We start from the raw sequence: 22744 nt of genomic DNA, 5'->3' as shown, positions 1-22744 counted from the left end.
CCAAGGTGCCTCTGGGTGGGTTTGAACTGGCAATCTTTCAGCTAGTAGTCACATATTTACCCATTTACAACCATCCAGGGACTCCCAGACATGCATAGTTTTAATTAAATACTCTGAAATATCTGCTATTCTTTTAAAAACCTTTGTATGCTGTATTAAGAGTAAAATTGGTAGCAAAGTTTTATATTACGCATTTGAAAATCTAAGCTTATTTTCAAAAGGGTTAAGTAAATCATACTCAGATGCCAGTCCTTTTCATCAGCAGTCGTTGCTAGGCTATGAGTATCAATATTTGTGAGTTAACTGGTGTGGTCTACGCAAGATCACTGGAACGTTGGGGGGTCATTGGTAGAAGCAGCAGACATGAAACCACTTCCAGCTAAACCTTTGAGAAACACCTCAACATTGTATATAGATTTGAACCCCTTCTAGGCCTTGGTGTCCCACTCTGCTTGAGTTCTAGGATCCCTTGCCCAGGATGTTGACGACAGGCCTGCTCTGAAGACAAGCCCTCCCAGGGGCATTTTTTACCCCCTTGGAAAGGCTTCTATGACAAAAGTAAGCTGGAAACTTTGTCCTGGGGGGAGAAATGGGAACATCTCATTTGGAGAGGAAGTAGGAAAGTAGAAGAGATTTACCCCATGGGAGGTCTGGATTCTAGCTAAAAGGTGATGAGTTCTTGAAGTGGCAGAGAACTGTGGTGACCCCATGAGACCGCAGCCACCAGGACCACCTCATGGAGGGCCATCACCCTGTTTGTGTGTATGTATGCATGCCTGTAAGTGGGGTGTGTGTGTGTGTGTGTGTGTGTGTGTGTGTGTGTGTGTGTGTGTGTGAAAGTTCTTTGGCCTTGGGAACCAGCCCAAAAGTCTCTTGGGCAGAGTGTGGTATGGAGGAAATGAGGCTGCCAAAAGAACTGACCACTCTCAAATAGAATATGACAGAATGTAATGCCTTTAAAAAGAATGAGGTTAGAGATACACATACTGACCTGGAAAGAAAGTCCAATAGACTTGCGAATAGACAAAACGGGCTTATACCATATATAGTATGATCGCAATTTTGGTTTTAAAAAATGCATATATGTGCATGTGTAAGTATATATAACAGTATAACCCAAACGGTAATATTTTACCTCTGGAGGGTGGCAACTATAGGGGATGTTCATGTCCAACTCCATAAAATTCTGTATTTGTTGACATTTTGATAAATATGTATTTTAAAATAATGATTTTTTAGACGGAGCTGGAGAAAGATGTAGAACAAAATTCTAACTCACAGAAAAAGACCAGACTTAATGGCCTGACAGAGACTGGAGAAACCCCAAAGAATATGGCCCCCAGATACCCTTTTAACTCAGTACTGAAGTCACTCCTGAGGTTCACCCTCCAACCAGAATTTAAATAGGCCCGTAAAACAAAACAAGACTAAAGGGGCACACGAGCCCAGGGGCAAGGACGAGAAGGCAGGAGGGGACAGGAAAGCTGGCAATAGGGAACCGAAGGTTGAGAAGGGGAGAGTGTTGACATGTCGTGGGGTTAGCAACCAGTGTCACAAAATAGTATGTGTATTGTTTATTGAGAAACTAATTTGCTCTTGTAAACCTTCATCTAAAGTACGATAAAAAAAAAATAATAATGATTTTTTTTTTCCTTTCTTTTAAATTCCTTCAATACTGATGATATGTGTATATCAGGAGCCGGGATGCTTTTGGGCAAGTCATTTCCAACATGTCCCAGCCAACCAAATGAGACAACAGGTGTGAACTGTACATTGTGGGTTGTGAAGGGCTGGAAAAATGTAAAATATATTCTGCTGAGTAAACTGCAAGCTCTTTGAAGACTGGGACTGTGCTATTTCTTCTTAGGCTTCCCTAAAGATTTTCTGCAAGGTACTGGCCATACAGTAGGCTTTCTATGAATAGTTAGGTGCTGACTGAGTGGATATAGTAAGCAAGAGAGAACCTGATTGGATTTAAGGAAGTGCGTTTTAACTGTCAGGATGGCAAGAATAGGGATGGCATTTGAGGAAGGCTGTAACACTTCCCCGGGGAACTTTGAGAAGAGAAGAAACAGCCTTTTGTCCTAAATGGCTTAGACGTCCAGCTGCCTGAACCCAGGGACTGGACGAGTTAGTCCTCTGAGAAAGCAAGATGGTGGTGGAGGCAGGACTGACATGGATACAGGATAGTGAAGAGGGGCCATAGAGAGCAGAAGCTTGCCAGGTCTTCACAGCTGTGGGACCAAGCCTTCAGATAGAGCCTCATCTGGGAGAAGGTCCCTGGATGGCACAAACAGTTTGCACTTGACTACTAACCTAAAGGTTCAAATTGATGGTTCAGATTCACCCAGTGGCAATCTGCTTCCATAAAGAATACAGCCCAGAAGGCCCTGTGGAGCAGTTCTACTCTGTAACACATGGAGTCACCATGAGTCGGAATCAACTCTCCACAAGTGGTTTTGTTTTACTTTTTTCATCTGGGAGAGAGCCCCTACCCACCCCTGCAAAAATAAAGTAAAAAAAATAATAATAATAATTAAACCTGTAAGCCACCCCAGCCTACCTCCTCTTTTATCTCTCAGTTTTTGTTTCTTTCACTTTGATTCCTGTCTCTTGTTTTCATCATAGCCTAATGGCAGTCAAGACAATGTTACTTTTTTGAAAATTGTTGAAAGGTCTCTGCAGTGAGAGAATATAATCTGGGGGAGATGACCCTCCCCATTTCCTTCTCAGAGAGGATTCTGAGAAAAAGAAGTCAGATGAGGGAGAGGGATGAACTTGTGGGAGTATAGAATCCTCTATATAGTCCCTTATCAATCCATATTCAGAGCCTTGGTTCTATGAGTGCAAATGCAGAGGCTGGACCACAGGCCTTCATGAAGCTCCATGGGCAAATTCTCCTGATGCGGGAGCCAGGGCTTCCAGGCCAGGCTGGAGACCAGCCAGCCACTTGACCCCACCTGCCACGGGACTGGCCCCTCTGCGGCATCCCAGGCAGCCACCTGAAGACCAAGGACAGTGACATCCAAAAAGCACAAACCAGCAGCCTCTCCCTGAGCTGCTGGCTCCCATCTGCTGTCAGAGTTTCATGCGTGGCTACTAAGGCCACACTACTTCCCAGATTGTCGACCTGAGCTATGACAGATGAGTGCCCTCTAGGTGCAAAGAACAGGAACATACCCTGAGCTCTCCTTTCCCTCACTCTCTGAAGCTGCAGAGGAGACACCCACATCCACGAGGCCCCAAGGAAACACTTCCTACAGGTACAGCATACTGATTTGTATTCAGTACTAAAATGTGTTGTTGCTGTTTGCTATCAAGCAGATCCGACTCACACCGTCCCATGTGACGCAGTAGGACTACCCCATAGAATTTTCTAGGCTGTAATCTTTACGGAAGCAGATCACCAGGTCTTGCTTTCATGGAGCCACTGGGTGGGTTTGAACCTCTGACTTTTGGGGTAGCCGTCAGCACTTTGTGCCACCAGGGCTCCATAGGATTCCCTAGAAAGGCCCATTTACATCTCAACCTGCTCAGGTAGGGTGGAAATTCTCGAAGGGAACAGGAAATTGAGCAGGCAACTGAGGGGCCTTGATCTCTGTGTACTAATCCCAGAGCACAGTTGGAACTCAAAGTCTTTATATTGATAAGTTCTTTTCGTGTCAGTAACCTCAAGTGTGGTGGATTCGAATCTCCCAGGTAGCTTGAAAAATTCCAAATACCTGGGCTTCACCCCTGCAAATTTCTTAGGTCTAAAGTCTTGGGGTAAAAAAAAAAATTGGGGTAGTGACTATTAAAGTGCCTCAGGTGATTTGAATGGGCAGCCAGGTTTGAGAAACTCTGGTAGTGAGTTCAGCCAAGAGCTGGAAGTTAGGCAGTCTCTACGTGCTGATAGACAAATCCTGGCCTCCTCTCTCAGTTTTTCCATATCTCAGATAGGAAGAATTGTGCTGAGATCTTCCGTATCTTCCTTTACTCTCGCCAAGAATGGAATGCTCCTCCACCTTCCCCTGCTCCCCTCAGGAATAAACCTGCTCCCCTCAGCTCTGCTCTGCCCTTAGACCCAGCGGGTAGGCATTCAGGGCTGCTTCTTGAAGGGAAGTCTTGGAGTGGAATAAGCTAGCACATCAATTCTCTTTCCTAATGAGACAAGCTAAAGTGGCCAGGGAGGTCACCCCAATTGCTCCAGGAACCGAGTAAATAACCACGTCCTCCTTCCCAAGACAGTCCCTCCCAACGGTGCCTTGGCAGGTGCTGGGAGATCCCTTACTCTGTCCGTCCTACAAAGCCCCCTCAAGTCTTTCCTATCAAAGTCCTCCTTGACCCAACGTCCACCCACCCTGCTCTCTCCCCTTTCAGAATTGCGTTAGCATTTCTTTTATGTCCTAGTAATTTAGCACCTCTCACACTTAGCCCTAACAGTGGGCTCGAATTATGGCACAGGACAGGGCGACGTTTCATTCTGTTATACATACGGTCATCATGACCAGAGCCACCTCAATGGCGACTAACAACACACACTGCCTTGTATTCAACAGAGATTTTCTCTGCTCAATTATATTGTCAGCCCCTTGAGTATAAGTTTGTTCCAGGGCTTCAAATCTGTTCGTTCAGGTTCAAACCCCTGCTGAGAATTTGCATTTCTAACAAGTTCCAGGAAGTTATACATAAGAATCACCTAGGGGTCTTTTTAACAGTAAATTTTGATCCAGGCGCTCCTTGGAAACTCTATGGGGCAGTTCTACGCTGTCCTATAGGGTCGCTATGGGTCGGAATCGACTCCACGGCACTGGGGGGGTTTGATTCAGTATACCTGGGGTGGAAATGCACCTTCTCAGCAGGGGTTTGAACCAGGACAAACTGGTTTGAAGCTCTGGTTTGTACTGCATTTTAATTCGTTTAAGACCCACCCTTCCTTCTCTCTTGCAGAGAACATTCGCGATACCTGCTGATTGCTTCACAGGTACTTCCCTTCTCTCTACCACTTTTAACCAGAAGAGGAAACGCAGGGTTATCAATTAGCAAATGTTCCTAAATGATTTGCATTTCAATTCTGAACGCTAGCTATTTATTTAATTAGCTAAGATGTGGTACTATATTTATGAACTCTTCTGTGGCTGTTATAAGAGAGGACTGTTCTATCTATGTCATAAATCCTCTATCTAGCCCTGGAAAGACAAGCACGGTCGGCATTTCCTAGAGACAAATCCTGGGTAAAGGCGTGGAGAAGGAACAAGGGATACTCTGTCTCGTTGCTGCTTGCACTTTCTTACCCAGCTCGTAGCTTGGTGACGGTTTGTACCTCTAGCAAAGTGGTTGGGAGGTCTGGAGTCAGACTACCTGGATTCAAATCCAACCTCATCTACTTGTTAGAGGTTATCTTTGGACGAGCTATTTCAATTCTGTATGAATCAGTTTTCCCATCTGTATAAAGGTGATAGCAGCACCTCCTCAGAGAGTTATTATGAAGACTCAATGACTTATTATAAGTAAAGCAGGTAGAACAGTAAGTGGAAAAGTAAATTCTCAATATGTATTGTTGTTGCTGTGATTATTATTGGAGAAATAGCCTACGAAATCCGAAGACCTCGTCCCAGCTCTCTCGTTTATTTGCTTTGTGATTCTAGACAGAACCCAAGAAGAGCTCCATTTCTTCGTGTATAAAACTTAAATATTGGGTGGTATAGTGGTTTTTTTTTTTTTTTTTTTTTTTAGTGGTTAAGTGCTACAGCTGCTAACCAAAAGGTTGGCAGTTCAAGTCTGCCAGGTGCTCCTTGGAAACTCTATGGGGCAGGTCTACTCTGACCTATAGGGTCTCTATGAGTCAGAATAGACTCGACAGCAACGGGTTTGGTTTTGGTTTGGAATGTCCAGTCAGCCTGTCTCACAGGGTTCCAGTGAGGTTCAAATGAGCCAATACATGTGAAAGTACTTTATAAACTATAAACATCTGTATGTATGAATGTAAGGTAACAAATGCCATCTCTTTTTGCCTGCACCTGTATGGCTGCAAAGGCTCCCTAGTGGCGCAGTTAGCCCCAGTTTGGCTGCTAACTGAAAGGTCATTGGTTCAAACCCACCAGCTGCTCCATGGGAGAAAGATGTGGCAGTCTGCTTCTGTAAAAACTACTGCCTTGGAAGCCCTATGGGGCAGTTCTACTCTATTCTTAGCGTCACTATGAATTGGAATCGACTCGATGGCAACAGGTTTGTTTTGCATTTGGTATGGTTGCACGTCACATTATGCTTTGTGTTATGGTTACCTATTTTTGTCTGCCTCCTCCATGAGATTGTGAGCTCCTTGAGACAGGGATCACATCACCAGGATGTCTAGCCTGGTGGCTGTATGTGGTATGCATTCAGTAAGTGGGAACGTGGAGGAGCAGCAGTCTGCTTGTATACATGCTTTTCCTCTATGTGTTCTAGTAGCTTCCTTCCCATTGGATGATATGTGCTAGAACTAGTCCCCCACATCAGCCTGGAGCTTTCCAATGGGCACACCTGTGAGCAGCATCTGTAAGAAAGTGTCCAGTGACAGAAGCAGGGCACCCATTGGTAGACACGGACTGTGGGGACACCCTGTCCTACAGCCCTGGGACCCTTCCTGAGTTCTCATCCCCTCTGCTTGGCCAGCAACCTTCCAATATTCCCAAGATGTCTGAATTAGTCTCCCTAAAATCGGAGAGAGCAATATTGCTAGTTTGTTTGCCCTAGACAGTCCAAACTGGGAAAACTGAGAAAGCAAATCTTGGCATTTTTTTTATAAAACATCAGTGACCATATGCCCTTTTTTTCTTTCGTCCCATTTTCAAATCTTCACAAGATGGCAACTTTGGTTTTTCCAACCACTGCTCCCAGCATCCATGTTTTTCATGAGGCGGGGGTCTCAGGGAATGCCATTTGCCTAATGGTGTCACGTATTTTTCCATCCTTCAAAATACCTGGAGTCACTGGGTAGTGCAAACAGTTACCATGCTTGGCTGCCAACTAAAAGGTTGGCAGTTTGAGTGCCCCCAAAAGCGTCTCGGAAGAAAGGCCTGGCGATATACTTCCAAAAGCTCACAGCCATTGAAAACCCTATGGAGCACAGTTCTACTCTGACACACATGGGGCCACCATGAGTCGGAATTGACTCCACAGCACATGGTTTTGGTTCTCAAAATACCTACTTAGTGTTGTGCACAGAAAAGGCGCTGGGTAAGAACCTGCTGATTGAAATTAAAAGGACTGGAGAAACCAAAATGAGTAGACTCGATGGGAGATTGATTGCGTAGGAGTCCGTTGACTACATGACTGAAGCTGGATTTTTTCGAAACCGCTGGCTGCCTTCACATTTCCTGGTGGAAGTGGGATAGGTCAGCAGACAACCCAGCCCAGAGTTGCAGATAACTTTTGCCCACACATTCACTTTTTGGAGCATTGGCTTGAAATTGAGGGATGTGCGTGTGTGTGTGTGTGTGCGCGTGCACGCGTATGTCTGGAACCCAAGTACCTCCCGTGATCCCCAGAGGTCTCTGCACTCTCTTCAAATGGGCTGATTACAACACAGAGGATGTGGACAGTGGAGTTTTTCCTGTTTGATGTCATGCTGCTACCCTTTAAAAGTCCGAGGGAAAAAAGGAGGGAATCCAGCCTCAGATCCTCACTCCAGATATCCACAACGAAGAAGAGGAGAAAAAGGCCAGGAAGGCACAGGCCAGCGGAGTCAGGGAGAGTGTCAGATTTCAAACTTGGCTCCAGCCATTCAGAGAGCCGCGATGTTGGGGGCCCGCCTCAGGCTCTGGGTCTGCACCCTGTGCAGTGCCTGCAGCATGTGCAGTGTCAGAGCCTATCCCAATGCCTCCCCGCTGCTCCACTCCAGCTGGGGTGGCCTGACCCACCTGTACACAGCCACCGCCAGGAACAGCTACCACCTGCAGATCCACAAGGACGGCCATGTGGATGGTACGCCGGACCAGACCATCTACAGTGAGTAGGGGATTCTGGTTGGGAAGAAGGGTGAGCTCTCCTGTCCATCCAGAACAAGGGGCTTGGGGTGCCTTGGGCTAGAAAGGCAGAGGCTAATCTAGGCTTCTAGCTTCTTGGCCAGAATCCTCTTATTTTGTGTGGTCTTTAACCCTGGGGGAAGATTCTCCCACCTCTGTAATTAGTGTTTACTAAATTCCTCTTCCCACAGTAGGAGCCCCTTTCCTTTTGCCCTGTCCAAGCAGTCAGATTGTACAGAAAGAAAGGTAAGGAGGCTGAGAGAAAAAGAAACCAGACAAAGCAATAGACACTGAGCTGGAGCTCATGAGCTTTGGACTGGATTAGCTAGGGAGGTTGTAAAGAAGATTCCTGCACCAGACCAAGGATAAGGATAGATGAACTCAGGGTAGATAGATGAAGTCTAGTATTCCGGCTTTATAAAAATTTCTTAAGAAAAAAGTATTGAAGACAGATTGTTCAGATGTGTTGTCTTGGAGAGTCTAACCTGGATCAGGTTGTCCTCTGAGAATCCATCCATACACCTATGTACGCACTCATCCATCCATCCGACCAGTTTTACTGGGTGTTTCAGAGGTGCCCAGTTTGGTATGAGTTGATGATTCTTCTCTGTGGAGCTGAAATGTATCCACTCAGTATCAGTAGCTGGAATCTTTTAAAAAATTACCAGTTACCATCAAGCCATTCTGATTCATGGTGACCCTATGTATGTTAGAGTAGAACCTGTGCCTCATGGAATTTTCAATGGCTGATTTTTCAAAAGTAGATAACTAGGACTTTCTTTCAAAGAACCTCTGGGTAGACTGGAACCTCTAACGTTAGGTTAGCAGCCGAGCACGTAAACCACATGCACCACCCAGAGACCCCTTTTAAAGATTGTGGAAAGTAGATTCACAGTCCCGAGTAGTCGATCAGTTAGCTACGTGTTCAAAGGTGGGCTCATTGTACACACCTATTCAGGGTTGAAAGGAGCTCTGGTGGCACAGTGGTAAAGTGCTCAGCTGCGAACTGAAAGATCGGCATTTGCATGTGGTAGTCTGCTTCCATAATGATTATAGCCCAACCCACGCCTTGCAACCCTAATATACCAGTTGCTATGAGTCACAATCGACTCAAAGAAGACACAGCCCCAGCCTTGAAGGACCTCATAGTCTCATCTCATATTGTCCCCCAGCTCATTATCAGACCTACAGGAAATGCAGTTTTGCACCTCTGGTAGAGGGGATCCTTACTTCTACTGCAAGGCTCTGCGCGATTTAGAATGCTGGAGAATGGATTATGGTAAATCATTTTCATTCCCATAGACAGAAACTTGCCTAGAATCATGGAATCCCTTTGCTGAAAGGACCCCCTCAAAGACATGTTCTTCTTAACCAGAAAAGAGTAAAACAGTCCAAGCCGGCTATCGTGGTGCAGTGAGTGATGCGGTGTGTGCAGAGCACAGCCTACCTAGAGAGCAGTCTCAATTATAGAACTTTGTTCTTCAAATATCTACTAGGAGTCAGGCCCAGAGGGCCCCAGCAAGTACTCATTGAAGTGCCTTAAAAAGACTAAGAAGAAGCAAAATGAACTGAATGGATTTCAGATATTTTTATAGAAATTTGATTTTATTTTGTCTGATATAGATGCCAGATAAGCAGTGTGTCTCTGGAAAGATGCTGCAGAGGGGAACCCAGGGTCATAGAGACCTACTTTTCCTGGTACATGAAACCTTTTGTAGCATTCAAATCCATTAACATGTGTATTTCAAAAAAAAGGAAACAAAAAATGTATATACGAACATAAAAAGTTACCCAAAAGGAAACATTGATACATATGGATAGGCAGTAAAAAAAAAAAAAAAAAAACAGCTTAAAAAGACTGAAGAAGGATTTGTAAGTACCTCATCAAGGAATGTAAATGAACACTTTTACGCTAATGGAAGGGCGTGGGGTTGGTTTGTTTTTTGTTTAATTTTGTTTTGTCTTTCTTTCTCCTAATTAATTATACATTTTCAGTTAAATCTAGCTCATCTGATTACGTTGCTTTAGTAAATTCTTGACTAATGGTTCAGTGCCCAACCTAACCAGTTAATGGTTTCTGACAAAATGAAACCATCTGCCTTGGAGACTCTAACTTCCTTGGGGTTCACAAACACAGACCTCAGGGGGTCCCTCCAATGTCTATACCTCCTAATACGAACAAGACCACCCTCTCACACCCCATTATCCTCTCTGTGTGGAAACAGAAGAAAAGAGATGCTTATTACCCCTGGTTACTATCTATCACTTCCTAGATTCTAATGTCTTTAACTTCCTCCACCCTCCCCACTGGAACTGACTTTACTTGAAGCTCTTTAATCCTTCTTCATAATATTATCTTTCTTTTGAGGAGCTGAAAGCACTTCACATCTATCATCTTATTTTTCGTTTATTGGCTTTGAGAATAGAATGGAGCAGATAATTTTCTACTGTGATAGCAGAGGTTGAGGCGAAGTGGTAATAGTAATTACTAACGTTTAGAAAGTGCTTTATAGTGGATAAGAAATTATCACATTACGTCCTCAAGATGACCAAACGAGGTAAATATTTCAACTATCCCCATTTTCCATATGAGAAAATAGAGGTTTAAAGACCTTAAATATCTGGTTCAAGGTCACACGGAGTAAATGACCTGGAGGACCACTTGACCCCAAATCCCATGCTTTGTCCAAGACCCATGCATAAAGATACCCTCGGTCACTGAAGGAAGTGTCCATGGAGTCTGCCCCCCTCCAGCGGGTTGTGGTTCTAGCCAGAGTGATTGTTCCTTCCTTCTGCCAGGTTCTCCCCTTGAATCTGCGGAGACTATGAAAACAGGTCCTCTGAAGTTGCAGAGGGAACAAATTCTTCCTCTTTTAGATTTTCTAACTTTCAGGTTGGCTTGTGTCAGTTTATATATAGATCACTATGAGTTGGACTCCACTCAACAACAGCGGGTTTGGTTTGGGTTTTGTGTGTGTCAGTTTGATTCAAGAATCGGTGCACCCTCCATAGCATCTGCTCACAGTTACCCTGCAGGCCAATTTCTGTTGGAACTGCCCAGGGAAACTAGGAACTGGTGTGCCGTACACACTGTCCATGCTGACCCCAAGCATTAAGGCAGCACGGCTTTTTGTTTAATTTTGTTTTGTCTTTTTTCTCTTAATTAATTATACATTTCCAGGCTGTCCAGGTATGAGGTTGTCCCAAATGGCAGGTCAGCACATAATACACCATGTTTTCCATTTGCTCAGCAGCTTTCAAGTCACTTTTTACAATCATCCCATTTGATTTCAGAGTAACCCTATGAAGTAGGCAGAACAGCTACCATTATTCTCATTTTACAGCTGAGGAAACTGAGGCTGGAGAAATGAATTGCCCAAGGCTATAAGGTTAGTAAGTGGCAGAGCTGGAAGCAGAATCCAAGACTCCTGGTAGTGCCCCTTCCCTGGTCCATTCAGGGGCAGCGTGACTTGGGGTTCCCATGGCCTGCAGTATTTATTTTGGCACTTGATTTTTGTCTTCTCATACTTGTATGATTTCTGTTGGAGGCAAGCAACAGGGAGTGAGAAGAGGATGTTAGGGTCACTGACCTGAGTTTGAATCCTGCCTTAGTTTCCTTATCATTTAAATTAAGATACCAATAATAATAATCATATTAATGATGTAAGTTGTTTTGAGAATTTAAAATATGTAAAGTATCTAGAGAACAACCCCTCAAAAAATAATAAGTATATTTTTTTCCCCCAATTAGACTGAAAATTCATCAGGACAGAAACCATTTCCCATGTGTTCCTTATGTTTCTCTCAGGGCTTACCACAAAATTAGCCATACATTTGAGAGACATAAGCAGACACCATTTTGGAGTAATGGTGCCCCTCCCACGTCCCCACATGCCTTCCAGAACCTTCTCTCCTCACACAGGTAGTAAATGACCTGGAGGACAACTTGACTCCAAATCTCATAGCTAACCCTCAAACTTGGAAACAAATTAAATTTTCTCTTTGGTCTTCTTCCTTTCTCTGCTTTCTGGGTTCGCTCCCACTTTCATTTCCTGTGTCCCAAATCATTCCAATCTCAGTCCATAAAGCTCTGTACTCAGCTAGTGTCTAATTATTGCCTGCTTACTCTCCTCAAAGGCAGCTGTATTGAGCCTACATGGGGAGGGGAGAAGCCTTGGGCTTTAAATCAGGCGCCACCACTTACTAGGCACAGACTTTGGGAGGCAAGGTACATTTGTAGAAAAGGGGCTTAGAATCCCTGCTTTGCCTAACTCCCTGAGGCTGTGAGTCAAATAAAATGCACTCAGAAATTCTTTGGTAGGCAAATGAAAGTTGTTATCAATAGGGGCCCTCTAACGGCCCCAAGGAAGCCCTGGTGGCGTAGTGGTTAAGAGCTATGGCTGCTAATCAAAAGGTCGGCAGTTCGAATCTACCAGGCATTCCTTGGAAACCCTATGGGACAGTTGTACTCTGTCCTATAGGGTCACTATGAGTCAGAATCGACTCCACAGCAATGGGTTTTGGGTTTTTAAGGGTGGCCGCAAAGACCTAAATATTCTAACAGAAAACTTGGGGTAGCTGAACAGCATTTGGGACAGACATCTTACTCAAATTATACCACTCTTAACTGTAAACCCTGGTGGTGTAGTAGTTAAGTGTGACAGCTGCTAACCAAGAGGTCGGCAGTTCGAATCCACCAGGTGCTTCTTGGAAACTCTATCGGGCAGTTCTACTCTGTCCTATAGGGTCACTGTGAGTCAGAATCGACTTGATGGCAGTGGGGTTTTGGTTTGGTATGACCTAGCTGTACCCTCACCACAAAAGAGCTTCAGACTTCAGTTATGTAACTAGGTATTGATACTCGTTAAAAATGCAAGCCCCCATGATGAGAAGTCACACTTAAAATGTAACAATTATTTAAGGTCCCTGGGTAGAGCAAAGGAGCCTTGGTGGCACAGCGGTTAAGCGGTTGGCTGTGGACCAAAAGGTTGGCTGTTCAAACCCACCAGCCAATTTGCAGGAGATAGATGTGGCAGTCTGCTTCCGTAAAGATTACAGCCTTGGAAACCCTATGGTGCAGTTCTACTCTGTCCTATTGGGTCGCTATGAGTCAGAATCAACTCGATGGCAATGGGTATGGATTGGTGCAAATGGTTTGTGTTCAACCGCCAACCTAAAAGGTGGCAGTTTGAACCCACTCAGCTGTGCCATGGGAGAAAGGCCTGGTTGATCTGCTTGCATAAAACTACAGCCAAGAAAACCCCATGGAGCAGTTCTACTCTGTAACACATGGGGTCGCCATGAGTCAAAATCGACATGACAGCACCTAACAGCAACAGTATGAATGGGTTTCAGGCCTTTGTCTGAGACTCATTTTTGAGAGGGGACATTGAAATATCATCGGGGACTGAACCTGGAGGGGGCACCGCCAACTGAGAAAAAGACATTGATGGAGTCCCAAGAAGAAAATCCCATGCATTCAAGTATATACACATTGCTCCTAATAGCTCCTATCGGCTCACTCTCAGGAAGGCACTAGATATGTAAACTGAATTAACCCAAGACGAGTGAAATACATAATAGAGGTGTAGGCACTGTGCTGAGGGAGCTAGACAAAAAGGAACAATTGATTCTGTTTAGGGGGATTAGGAACATCTTCATAGAGATAATGACATTAGAACCCAGCCTTCCAGGATGAGTTGAAAAACTTGCTGTCGAGTCGATTCCAACTTATAGCAACCCTACAGGACAGAGCAGAACTGCCCCACAGGGATTCCAAGGCTGTAATCTTTACGGAAGCCAGGGAAGCAGATCGCCAGGTCTTTTCTCCCACAGAGCCACTGGGTGGGTTCAAACCACTGACCTTTCGGTTAGCAGCCGAGCGGTTAACCATTGCGCAACAGGGCTCCTTCAAGGTTGAGTAGACTTCAATGAACAGAGAAGGTAGTGAGAGATAAATCCTAATCCAGTGTTTAACACACAATGGATGCTCAGAAAATCTTTGCTGATGGCTGTATCACAGACAGTTACTGCTCAGCATTGAGTGGAGAATCAGACTATACAAAGTGAATGCTTGAAAAACATCTTGGTACAGATTAAAAATCACAAAAGTGGAAGGTCTGGAAGAACATGGCCACCACCACAAACATCAAGAGGTATTAGCCAGGCAAAGGAGGGGAAAGTAAAGACACTCCAGGCAGAGAGAGAAGCATGTGTTATAGCGCAGGTGAAAGGAGGCCGGGAGCTCAGCCAGTGCCACGCAAGGCAAGAAGATGAAGCAAAAGGCAAATGCAGCAGGACAAAAGAGATGACCTGAACAAGTAAGTACAAGGAGAAGGTCTGTGCAGTCGTCACTGCTCTGAAAATCTTCCCAGGGAGATTTCATGAAGGTGTGTTTCAGGAAGTGCTTGAAGGTGAGAACTGGATATGCATCAAGTGTTTGACAAGGATGCTTTCTCCACAGGTGCCCTGATAATCAGATCAGAGGAGGCCGGCTTCGTGGTGATTACAGGGGTGATGAGTAGGAGATACCTCTGTATGGATTTCAGAGGCAACATTTTTGGATCGGTGAGTCCTTTTTTGTGCCGGTCACCACTTGCAAACAAATACTGAATTGCTTTGACAGAACATAGACTTTCATAGCTTAAAGTTTCCATTTGCACTGTCTTTTGGTGGTCTGTTTTCACTGAGTACTTTATTCAGTCTAAGTATCGAACGCTCAGGTTTTTACAGCTGGGGTTTCAACTTAGGCAGTCTTGTTCTAGAACCCAAGTTCTTCACGTCTCTCCTGTATGACCTGTTGGTCCCCATCTAACACAGCATCTTGTATGCAGCAGTAGGTCTCCAAGTCACTAAATTCATGTTGTTGAGGAAAGCACATTAGAAGAGGTGAGAAGTCACGGGTGTCTTCTTGATTCTGTTTCTAAGAGTGACCTTCATATCACTCAACTTCAGAATCCTCACCTGGAGAAAGTGCAGAGGTGGACCTTGAGACCTGTGAAACCCCCTCCAGCTTAAAGATCTCTAGTTATGTCTGCCCCAATTGTGATTAACTGGTCATTCAGATTTGAAAGCAAACAAATTTCTCAAACTAAAGTTGTCAGCATATTCCAAAGGATTTTGAGATAGTAAAATTGTAGGGCTGCTTAACTCAGCCATTTCTCGCCACCAGCCATACCCACTAGAAACTCCATGAGAGCAGGGAATTTTTGTTTTGCTCACTGCTGTGTCCCTACGCCTACAACAGTGTCTGGTCCAGAGTAGACCCTCAATCAGTATCTGTTGAACAAATACAGAAACACATAGTCCTCATCTGTAAAATACTTACTTCATAGAGTTCAAGAATTAAATGCAATAATATGTTTCTTAGTTACCTAGTGCTGTTATAACAGAAATACCAAAGTAGGCGGTGTTAACAAGCAGAAATTTATTTTCTCAGTTTAGGAGGCTAGAAGTCCAGTTTCAAGGTGCTGACTCTAGGGAAAGCCTTTTTCTGTTGGCTCTGGGAGAAGATATCTGTCTCTTTTGAGCTTCTGCTCCTAGGTGATCTTCATGTGGCATTGCATCTGCTTAATTTTCTCCTTTTATATCTCAAAAGAGATTGACTCAAGACATATCCGACATTGATACTCCCTCATTAATTTAACAAAGAGAACCCAATCCCAAATGGGATTATAACCACAGGTACAGGGGTTAGGACTTATAACACATATTTTAAGGGGATACAATTTAATCCATAACATTATATAAAGGTCCAAGTAGGCACTCAATAAAACCAGGTACCAGTTAGTGGCGGAGTGAGGACTCAAACCCAGGTCATCTGTTGCTGAAGTTCATGTCCCTAGTCCCCGAACTACACTGTCTGTCTGATGGGGGTACCCTTATTTCTATTTGACCCTACAGACTTTATCCCATCTCATTTCTCCAGGTAAGGAGACAGACCCATGACAACTTTCAGCCAGAAGAGGGTTCAACAAGGTAGAGAGTGGGAGGAACAATGTTGTATTTAAGATAGCCCTCCCTCCAGAAACACAAGGAGTGTGCTGGCTCTCTCAGCTACTGGCCAAGCCAGCCATGTACCCACCAGGCCACTTCTCTGGGAAATGAGCTGTAAGGCCCTGGTGACTGCCACTCCCTGGAAGCTGGAGCAGCTATGTTCAGTCCTTGGGGAATTTTGGAAAGCATTGGTCAAAATCACTTTTACCCAAAAGGAAGCTGAAAATTGGATTAAGTAGTACCTACCTAATAAATCTGTGGAGTTCCTGGGTGGAGCAAACGGTTAAGCTCTCAGCTACTAACTGAAAACTTGGAGGTACGAATCCACGTAGGGGTACCTTGAAACAAAGGCCTGGTGATCTACTTCTGAAGGGTCACAGCCATTGAAAACCCTGTGACGCTCAGTTCTACTCTGGAACCCATGGGGTCGCCATGAGTCAGAATCAACTTAGTGGCAACTGGTTTGGTTTTTTGGTTTAATGGAGCTGTTGTTGAGAGGCATGAACAATAGATGCAAAGGCTGACACATAATGAACACCCAAGGGCTTCAGAAGGAGTTTGGGGTTAGGAGCTCATGCTCGCTTTCCTTACCTACATCACTTTTGCCCTTTCAGCATTACTTCAACCCAGAGAACTGCAGGTTCAAACACTGGACGCTGGAAAACGGATATGACGTCTATCACTCTCCTCAGCATCATTTCCTGGTCAGTCTGGGTCGCGTGAAGAGGGCCTTCCTGCCAGGCATGAACCCACCACCTTACTCCCAGTTCCTGTCCCGGAGGAATGAGATCCCCTTGATTTACTTCAACACCCCCAAGCCCCGGCGGCACACCCGGAGTGCCGAGGATGACTCTGAACGGGACCCACTGAATGTGCTGAAGCCCCGGCCCCGTATGACACCTGCTCCAGCTTCTTGCTCCCAGGAACTCCTGAGTGCTGAAGACAACAGCGTGGTGGCCAATGACCCTTTAGGAGTGGTCAGAAGCAATAGGGTCAACACACATGCTGGTGGGATAGGTGTGGAAAGGTGCCGCCCCTTCCCCAAGTTCATCTAGGGAAACCAGAAAGGAATACTTTTTAACCAATCCTTCAGCCAACTAAACCATCTGTAAGAGACTAGTTCCCTTTATGCTCCAAGGAAGGGGAAGGTGGGGGTGATGTGTGGGATTAGCTTCTTCTCTCCATTCTCCTCCTCAAGAGGTCCCCTGAGAGTCAACGTTTGAGGCCTGAGTAACGGAGTTTCACCACCTTCCCCATCCCACATATACCACCTTTCTGAATAAGAAGCCCCAACAGGTAAACTAAAAACATTCCCTTTCATTAAGGGGGAGAGAAGGGATTGCTTTTTCTGTATTTGTCTTCCCTATGCCTCTCTTCCTAACCAATTTAGCCCAAACAGAGCAATGGCTTAGTGAGTTCACTACTTTCAAGGTGTGGGGAAGAGGCAATACCAGCAGCTTCCACATTGCTCCATGCATTTATGTTATGTGCCTGGACCCTGGTAGCATGTGAGTTGGCAAACCCTGACCTAGGACATTAACACTTGAACTAAGCAAGTTGATGAAAATCCCAATTTCAAGGCTTTGTTCTTCCTTGGGCATCTCTGTGAAAAAGCTCTCAAAACTTAAATGCTCAGTGAACTCAGGCAAAAATCATGCTAGAAAACTCAACCTCCCTGACAGGGCGGGAACCCCTTGTCATGCTCTCTTCCTCTGTGTCAAGCCAGAAAGCTGAGAATAACCCTGCTCCATTCCCAAGTGGCTCACAAGATGTTCTCATCTTCAATTTTAGTGAATTTGGCCTAAGGAAGAGCTTTAGTGTCAGTTCATTAAAACCTACTCAGCTAGGATTTGTTTTCCAAAATGGAAATAAAATTGAAACTCTTCCTAAGAGGCATTTAATGAAGCCTATACCTATTCTTTTTTTTTATACCTATAAAAAAGAAAAAAAAATTTTTTTTCTACTACTAATTCCAGATTGAGTAGCAATCCAATGTTACTGTTATAGGGAAGGGGCCTTGAGACAATGGGGCTGCTCTGGGTTAGGTTTTCTGTAGACTGTTGACTTCTGTCCCTTTTCTAAGTGAAGTGGCATTGAGGGCTAGGGGAAAGGATGTCCAATATCAAAGTGCAGGAGTTATAAAAAAACAACACTGCCAGCACACTTGACCGAAATCGCTTTAGCACTCTAGAGCTGTGGCTATGGAATTAGTTGAAACAAACCTAAGCTGACATTTGGGGGCTCTATCCACTTGGGAATTCTTGGGCATTAAATGAAGACACCTTTCAGTCCCAGGTGCTCCAATTCTGTCCTGAGGAAAATAAAGCCTCACTTACCAAACAGCTGAGGAATACCAGAGGAGTGGGACTGATGCTCAGCCCTCATGCTAGCCTTACCCCATGACTTAAAGTCTTCCTACAAGGGGGGCCCATTTTCCTACCTCTACGTAAATGACCTCCTAGAGAGCAGACTGTTAACAAGCAAAGTAGACTTAAATAATGGCTTATTCCAAGTCACCTTTTATTTTTTTTCACTGCCATCATGGAGCAAGCCTTAGAAATTGACCCTTCTATTTACTTACCAGAGACACTGTTTTTCCCTGATGATTTTAAGCTGAACTTGAAAGACCATATTATGAAACACTAAAACTATGTACAGCATCATATAGCAGTGTGTGGCAAATATTGTTTTTATACTTTTTATTTCCCATTGGAGATATTACCCTGCATAACTATTGGAAGCTCTATAATACTGATAAGCAGATGGAAAATCCCAAAAGGACTCTGGTAGAAAACTGGTAGTATCTCACAACCACCACCACCACCACCATCACCGGTGTTCTCTTTGGCAAAGCCAATGTAACCCCAACAATTCCCATGTCCCTTAGCATGTGGCAATATTTATTTATTTATTTGAAAGATTTTGCCTATCACTCTATATTTATATAAAAAAAAGTAACCTCATCTTTTTCTTCTGTTTAAAAAAAAATAAAATTCATCTCAGCTTCTGTTAGCTTCTCTTTTCATGTTACTACATAAAATATGTCAGAATATGAGGGTAAAGGGGATTATGGGAAGGAAGCATTGAGAAAATACAGAGAAACCTAATTTGAAAAGTTATCAGAATTTTTAAATATTCAAAGATTTTTTTCCATTCATAAGCAGACTCTAGACTCAACAATTTTGATTAATCTAGACAGAACTATAGAAAACAATGAAATTTCGTCAATAATGAATATCTGATCATTCTAGCTCTAACATGTTTCCTTCAAAGAGAGAAAATTTTTTATTTGAAAAAAATATATGCAGACTTAACATCAATATCCCAGGAAACCAGAAGCTATGCACTTAGCAGAGCCTCAGTGACACAGTGATTAAGAGCTCAGCTGCTAACCAAAAGGTTGGCAATTCAAATCCACCAGTGCGCAAGGTTATGGCCTGGTGGACTTGATGGCAGGGCGCCAAGATAAAGAATCTCGATACCTTCTCTTCATGAGAATTCCTTCTTCTGACAAGGCTACTAAAACACAGGAAGCGAAGATGCCCATTACACATTTATATCTCTCTCTATTTCAATTCACATTAGCTCAAGTCAATAGTTAGTTTTTCATTATCTAACTGGAGCTGTGAGCTTCTCCCTTTTAGGAATTAATGTAAAAGAACTTACGATAGGGTTCACTGTTTTCACTGGTGTTCACATTACCTTCTGACAGGGTCTACAGAGTGAACTTTATTTTAATTATGTCCCTTGTAAGAGTCTCAGTACCAAAGTCCTCCACGCTATAGACAAGGATAACCATCAGGTTAAATACAGGGCACAGGCCAAATTTATTTTCACATAAAAACGACTTACCAAAGGCAAACAACCACCCACTGCTGTGGAATCAATTCCAACTCATGGCGACCCTATAGGACAGAGTAGAACTGCCCCATAGGGTTTCCAAGGAGCACCTGGTGGATTCATACTGCCGACCTTCTGGTTAGCAGCTTTTGGTTAGCAGCCTTAGCTCTTAACCACTAAGCCACCAGAGTTTCCAACCAAAGGCAGGTACTGTAATTACTGGTTGAGAAGTACTCTCCAGGCCTTGCTTTTAAACATTTTGGCCTCTGCTTATGAAGTTTATCCTTCCATAGTATTCCAGAAGCAAAAAGCAGAAGAAACAAATGATTCTTAATTTTGTTTCTGGTCCAAAGGACTTTAAAATCTGATAATCTATAAGAATGCAGGCATACCAAAATAATCACTGGGGGGGTAAAGAGGCCTTCATTCCATCATAGAAGAGGAATTCAAATCGAAGGAGAAAAAAGATGTCCTGTGGATGTTTTCCCTCCACAGGCTTGGGAGATTTCCTTTCTCATGCCAAAAAAGTCCTCCCTTAGAGAAGAAAACTTAAAGCTTTTTAACACAACACAATGGGGTGAGGATGGGAGAGGGTAAGGGAAGACAAAATGTGACTACATCATATATATTTGTAGGGAGTTTTATGATACATTATATACATCTGACTGCTAGAAGCTCCAGATACCGAACCTCAGGCAGGGTTTCCACTATTTCAAGCCTAACCTGTCTTGTCTACATGATTATAAATCCTCATGGGACCAAAGTGTCGTTACAACACTTAAAACATTTCTATAGGTACTTACTGTTTATACCGAAGTTTTGCACACTGTAACTCATATACGTTTAAACCTACATAGCCTCCACTTCTCACCAGGACAGAGTAACTGGTACTAGACTTGCCTCCTGCCAAAAGAACCATGAAACTGAACAAAATATATGAGGCAACTGTTTTCAGGCACAGAGCAGCACAAATGATCCTCGGGAGAAAGGGAACTCACAAGCCAAGCCGCACGACCACCCCAGCTTTCTGCCTTAGAGGCACTTGATGGCTACGGAGCAGAGGCAACCCAGGCAGAGTGGCAATCTCACCAAGCTGAGGAAACACGGAGGGCAAGAATTCTACCACTGAAACACCACTGCCCCCACATGCCTATTAAAAGAATGGCTGAAATCCACACCACTGACAACACCGAATGCTGGGGGGATGTGGGCCATCAGGGGTTCTCATTTGTTGTGCTGGTGGGAATGAAACAGTACAGCTACTTTGGAAGCCGGTCTGACAGTTTTTTACAGAGCTAAACATAGTCTTAGCAATCAATCCAGTAATAACACTCCTAGGCATTTACCCAAATGAGTTGAAAACTTGCACATAAAACCCTGTACACGAATGTTTTTGGCAGCTTTATTCATAATTGTTAAAAATGGGAACCAAGATGTTCTTAAATAGGTGAATAAATTATAGTACATCCATACAATGGAATATTATTCAGCAGTAAAAAGCAATGAGCCATAAACCTATGAAGGCAGAGAAACTTAAATGCATACTGCTGAGTGGAAGATGCCAGTTCTTTATGATTCCAACCATGTAACATCCTGGAAAAGGAGACAGTAAAAAGGTCAGCAGCATTAGCAGGGGCTCGGGGAGGAGTGAGTATGCTGAGCACAGGGGATTTTAAGGCAGTGAAACTACTCTGTATGACAGTAATGGCGGACGCATGCCATTAAGCATTTGTCAAAACCCACAGAATTGGGCAACACAAAGAATAAGCCCTAGTGTAAACTATGGACTTCAGTTAACAATGTATCAACACCGGTTCATCGATTGTAATGAATTACCGCACTGATGTCAGATGTGAATAGGGGACACTGGGAAGGGGGAAGAGGGCTTGGGAACTCCGTGGACATCCTGCACGATTGTTCTATAAACTCAAACTGCTTTAACACATGAAGTCTATTGTAAAGAAATGTACAAGAGGAGATATTCACCCTACGACATATCCAATTGCAAAGCCACAATTACTAGGTATAATATTGCTATGGAAATTATCATATAGATCAAATATGGGCGTGGGGGGGTAGATGAGAGGAAAATCACATATCAAATGAGAAAGGGCAGACTCTTAATGCTGGTGGGATAATTGCTTCACCACCTGGAAAAAATACATAATTGTATTCTTACCTTATGCCACACAAGAATAAATTCCAGATAGTTGAGAGATTTAACACTCAATACTCCTCTAAAACTGGAAGAAAAAAGGGATTACTGTTTGACCTCATGCTAGAGAGGACTCCTTAAAGAAACATACACAAAGCAAAGGATAAGACACATTCATTTGATTTAAAAAGTAAAAACACTTCCATGGGAAAAAAAAAAGTATCATAAACAAGACTAAAAGACAAGGAAACAACTGGAAGATATCTGCAATGTATACAACAGAGAGAGGACTAGTACCTAGAATATTTAAATTACTCCTGCAACTCAGTAAAAAAAAAAGTCAAACAGGACCCCCCTAAAAAAAAAAAAAAGAAATAATATATACTATTCACCAGTGAGAAAATCCTAATTATCATTACACAAATTATCAAATTTAAAATGCCCAGATGCGTTAGTAATAACAGAAAAGGTCATTAAAATAATGAGATATACTTTTTACTCACTAGAATAGCAAAAAAAAAAAAAAAAACTATTCTCAAGTGTTGACAAGCGTGTGGGAACACAGGAGCTCTCAAATACTGCTCACGGGACTGAAAACTGCCAGGGCCATCTGGCTCTTATAACACCTGGAAATGTACTTTCTGACCCAAGGAGAAATTAAAAAAAAAATTAATTAAAAAAGTTCACTGCAGAATTGTTTCTATAGGAAAATATTAAAACACTTTTGCATTTAACTTTTTTGTATCTTCCCTTAGGTCATTTAAAAAAA

The 22744-nt window shown here is 43.5% G+C and overlaps 1 protein-coding gene across 1 annotated transcript; it reads left to right on the top strand.

Annotated features, from left to right (window-relative positions):
• The first annotated feature begins 7608 nt into the window (after positions 1-7608).
• Positions 7609-18980, top strand: FGF23 (fibroblast growth factor 23). The gene is made up of 3 exons (XM_049882243.1): positions 7609-7968; positions 14449-14552; positions 16595-18980. Exons 1-3 carry the CDS (start codon positions 7758-7760, stop codon positions 17033-17035), a joined length of 756 nt encoding a protein of 251 aa, XP_049738200.1. The 5' UTR covers positions 7609-7757; the 3' UTR covers positions 17036-18980.
• The last annotated feature ends 3764 nt before the right edge of the window (positions 18981-22744 follow it).

Source organism: Elephas maximus, chromosome 4, assembly GCF_024166365.1.
Source record: "Elephas maximus indicus isolate mEleMax1 chromosome 4, mEleMax1 primary haplotype, whole genome shotgun sequence".
In the NCBI taxonomy this organism is placed as follows: domain Eukaryota; kingdom Metazoa; phylum Chordata; class Mammalia; order Proboscidea; family Elephantidae; genus Elephas; species Elephas maximus.
The sequence above is the reverse complement of the archived record's forward strand: the minus strand, read 5'-3'. Positions and strand labels throughout refer to the sequence as shown.

Bases quoted from the DNA above. Each gene is read 5' to 3' on its own strand.
- FGF23 (XM_049882243.1), top strand. From the start codon at position 7,758: ATGTTGGGGGCCCGCCTCAGGCTCTGGGTCTGCACCCTGTGCAGTGCC. The intron at 7,969-14,448 runs GTGAGTAGGGGA...CTTTCTCCACAG, and splicing joins GCCGGACCAGACCATCTACA to GTGCCCTGATAATCAGATCA. The intron at 14,553-16,594 runs GTGAGTCCTTTT...TTGCCCTTTCAG, and splicing joins GAGGCAACATTTTTGGATCG to CATTACTTCAACCCAGAGAA.